The sequence below is a fragment of the Alligator sinensis genome, unplaced genomic scaffold, assembly GCF_000455745.1.
Source record: "Alligator sinensis unplaced genomic scaffold, ASM45574v1 scaffold1509_1, whole genome shotgun sequence".
NCBI classification, from domain to species: domain Eukaryota; kingdom Metazoa; phylum Chordata; order Crocodylia; family Alligatoridae; genus Alligator; species Alligator sinensis.
The window spans coordinates 62,308-64,465 of NW_005842711.1; the positions used below are offsets into that span (position 1 = coordinate 62,308).

Sequence of the window (2,158 nt, forward strand, 5' to 3'; positions counted from 1 at the left end):
ATCAACCCCCACCTGAGAGTGCAGAGAAAAGGTCCTGCCCTCTGGGGCAAACCCAGCCTGAAGGCCATCAGTCCAGGGAATTTGTCACAGCTGCAGCTTAAACAAAGGCAAACCTAGTGAGGTCTGGGAATGCAAGAGCAGGGCCCACAGAGCCTGAGTTCTGCTCTGGAAAGGCCACAAGTAGAGAAGCAGCGAGCTATATATGGGGTCTCCAAATAATGAATGGATGCTACTTTCCGGTCACAATACACTCCTCTGCCCCCGTCCCCTCTGCAGCAACAGGGCTTAAAGAAGCAGGCCTAGTGGGGCCCCTTTCCCTTTGCAGCGCAGGGTGTGGGGCAGTGAGACAGCCCAGCACCTGCTCTGCAGGAGTGAATGTGAGGCCATGTCCCCACCCATAGCCAGTGTCCAAAGGGGCGAGCTCAGCTCCAGGGGCATCTTTACATGTGACAGTGACATGTGCTGTGACAGCGATTTTGCTCTGGGGTGGTGGGGAGGGGCGGCACTTTAATTAGAGCAGCTCTCAGGAGCTGCTCTAATTAAAGTGCCCACAGCATCTCATGTATCTAGCGTTCCACGCTTCAAAATGGTGGCTGGGACTAAATACAGTGCAGTCGCATCTTACGCGGGGGTTAGGTTCTAAAGTCAGCGCGTAAGGCAAAAATCTCGTATAGTCAAAATCACACTCAGCGCGGCCAGATGCTCACGCTATGAGAGGCACGCAGGACCTGAGACCGACTGAGGGAACAGCAGATTCATGTCTCCCATCTCACGCTCACTCCAGGGCATACGCTCATTGAGTGGAATGGCAGGCGGAATCGCCCGCGCTATTTAAATTGTTATTTTTCTCTCTCTTTTTTTTTTTTTTTGGCCGAGCGCCTATAGTTGAATTTACATAAGTTAAATGCGCGTATGATGCAACTCCACTGTAAAGCTCATCAAATGAGCTTTAGTTAAAGCACCCCTGTCACCATTTTGAAGTGCATAGACACTGAATACATGAGACACTGAGGCTGCTGGAGTGTGCTAGTTAGCACACTCCAGCAGCCTCAATTAAACAAGTCTGCTCTGACATGTGCATGCATAAGAGCAGGCATTGAGCACGTGTATAGGTGCCCCAGGAGCTGTGGGGCAAAGTCTCGGGCTGCCCTGCACACTCTGCCCTGGGCCCTTCCTGCTGGGCCCCAGCTGCGGGGGGAGAGAGGGGGGACTTTGCTCTGGCATTGATTTATGCTGTGTCTCTGCAGGGTGGATGCAGCTCCCTGCACCCAGCAAGGAGAAAATGTCCCCAGCAGGGCTGTGGATTCTGGTCACGCTGCTGAGTGCCTGCACGTGGACAACAGCTAGTGAAGGTGGGTGTAGAGTGGAACAGGCGAGGGGAGATGGCTCCTGCCCAGCCACAGAGGGAAGCAGTGGCAGAGGGGAACGTGGTTGGGAAGTGGCAAGATGTGCTCCCAGCACTTTGGCAGCACTGGGACAGAGCCCGGAGCAAGGCCTGGAAGGGTCTGAGCCTGAGGCCTCAGCCTAAAGCAAAGGCAACCAGCCCAGGGCTCTGGGCAATGAGGGTTTATTGTTCCCACAGGAGAAATCACCTGAGCTCTGTCTTGCTTGTCTGTTTGGTGTGGGGCCAGGGACAGGGATGGGCAGGAGCCGAACAGGTGCTAATTGTGTCCCTCTCCTTCTCCGCAGGCTCCCTCCCATTCCACATGGACTCTGTCATCCATGTCCTGGAGGCTGTGGAGCCTGACTTGGGTGGGCACATCAACCTGACAGTGCCTGACCTGGCCCGGGCCCTGGGCTGCTGTGACAGCGACTTAGAGCAGCTCCTCCTTGGGGCGGCACCAGCCATGCCCTTGGACCTACCCTCACTCACCCAGGAGCGCAGGGCTTTCCTCAGCAGCCTCCTGGTCCCCCCTGCTCCAGCCCTGGCCCTGGCCTCCTCTGTGCAGCACGGGGTGGTGCTGGTCCCGGATGGCACCACAGTGGCCCTGAGCCCGCTGCTGGCCGGCATTGATGCGGGCCTGAAGAGGCGGCGTGAGATGCCCCTGCCTCCCACAGCACTAGGCTCAGGGCCAGGGGTGGACTTGTCCCATGCCTCATCAGGCCCAGAGCTGCCCCGCACCATTGATGCCCTCTACGCTGTGACCATCGCCAAGGC

The 2,158-nt window shown here is 57.0% G+C and overlaps 1 protein-coding gene across 1 annotated transcript in view; it reads left to right on the top strand.

Annotated features, from left to right (window-relative positions):
- The first annotated feature begins 1,252 nt into the window (after positions 1–1,252).
- PGLYRP2 (peptidoglycan recognition protein 2) overlaps positions 1,253–2,158 on the top strand; it is a 4,230-nt gene continuing 3,324 nt past the window's right edge. Inside the window, 2 exon segments of the mRNA XM_025216204.1 lie at positions 1,253–1,352; positions 1,690–2,158. The exon segment at positions 1,690–2,158 is cut by the window's right edge and continues 1 nt beyond it. Of these exon segments, the coding sequence (XP_025071989.1) occupies positions 1,253–1,352; positions 1,690–2,158 (569 nt within the window).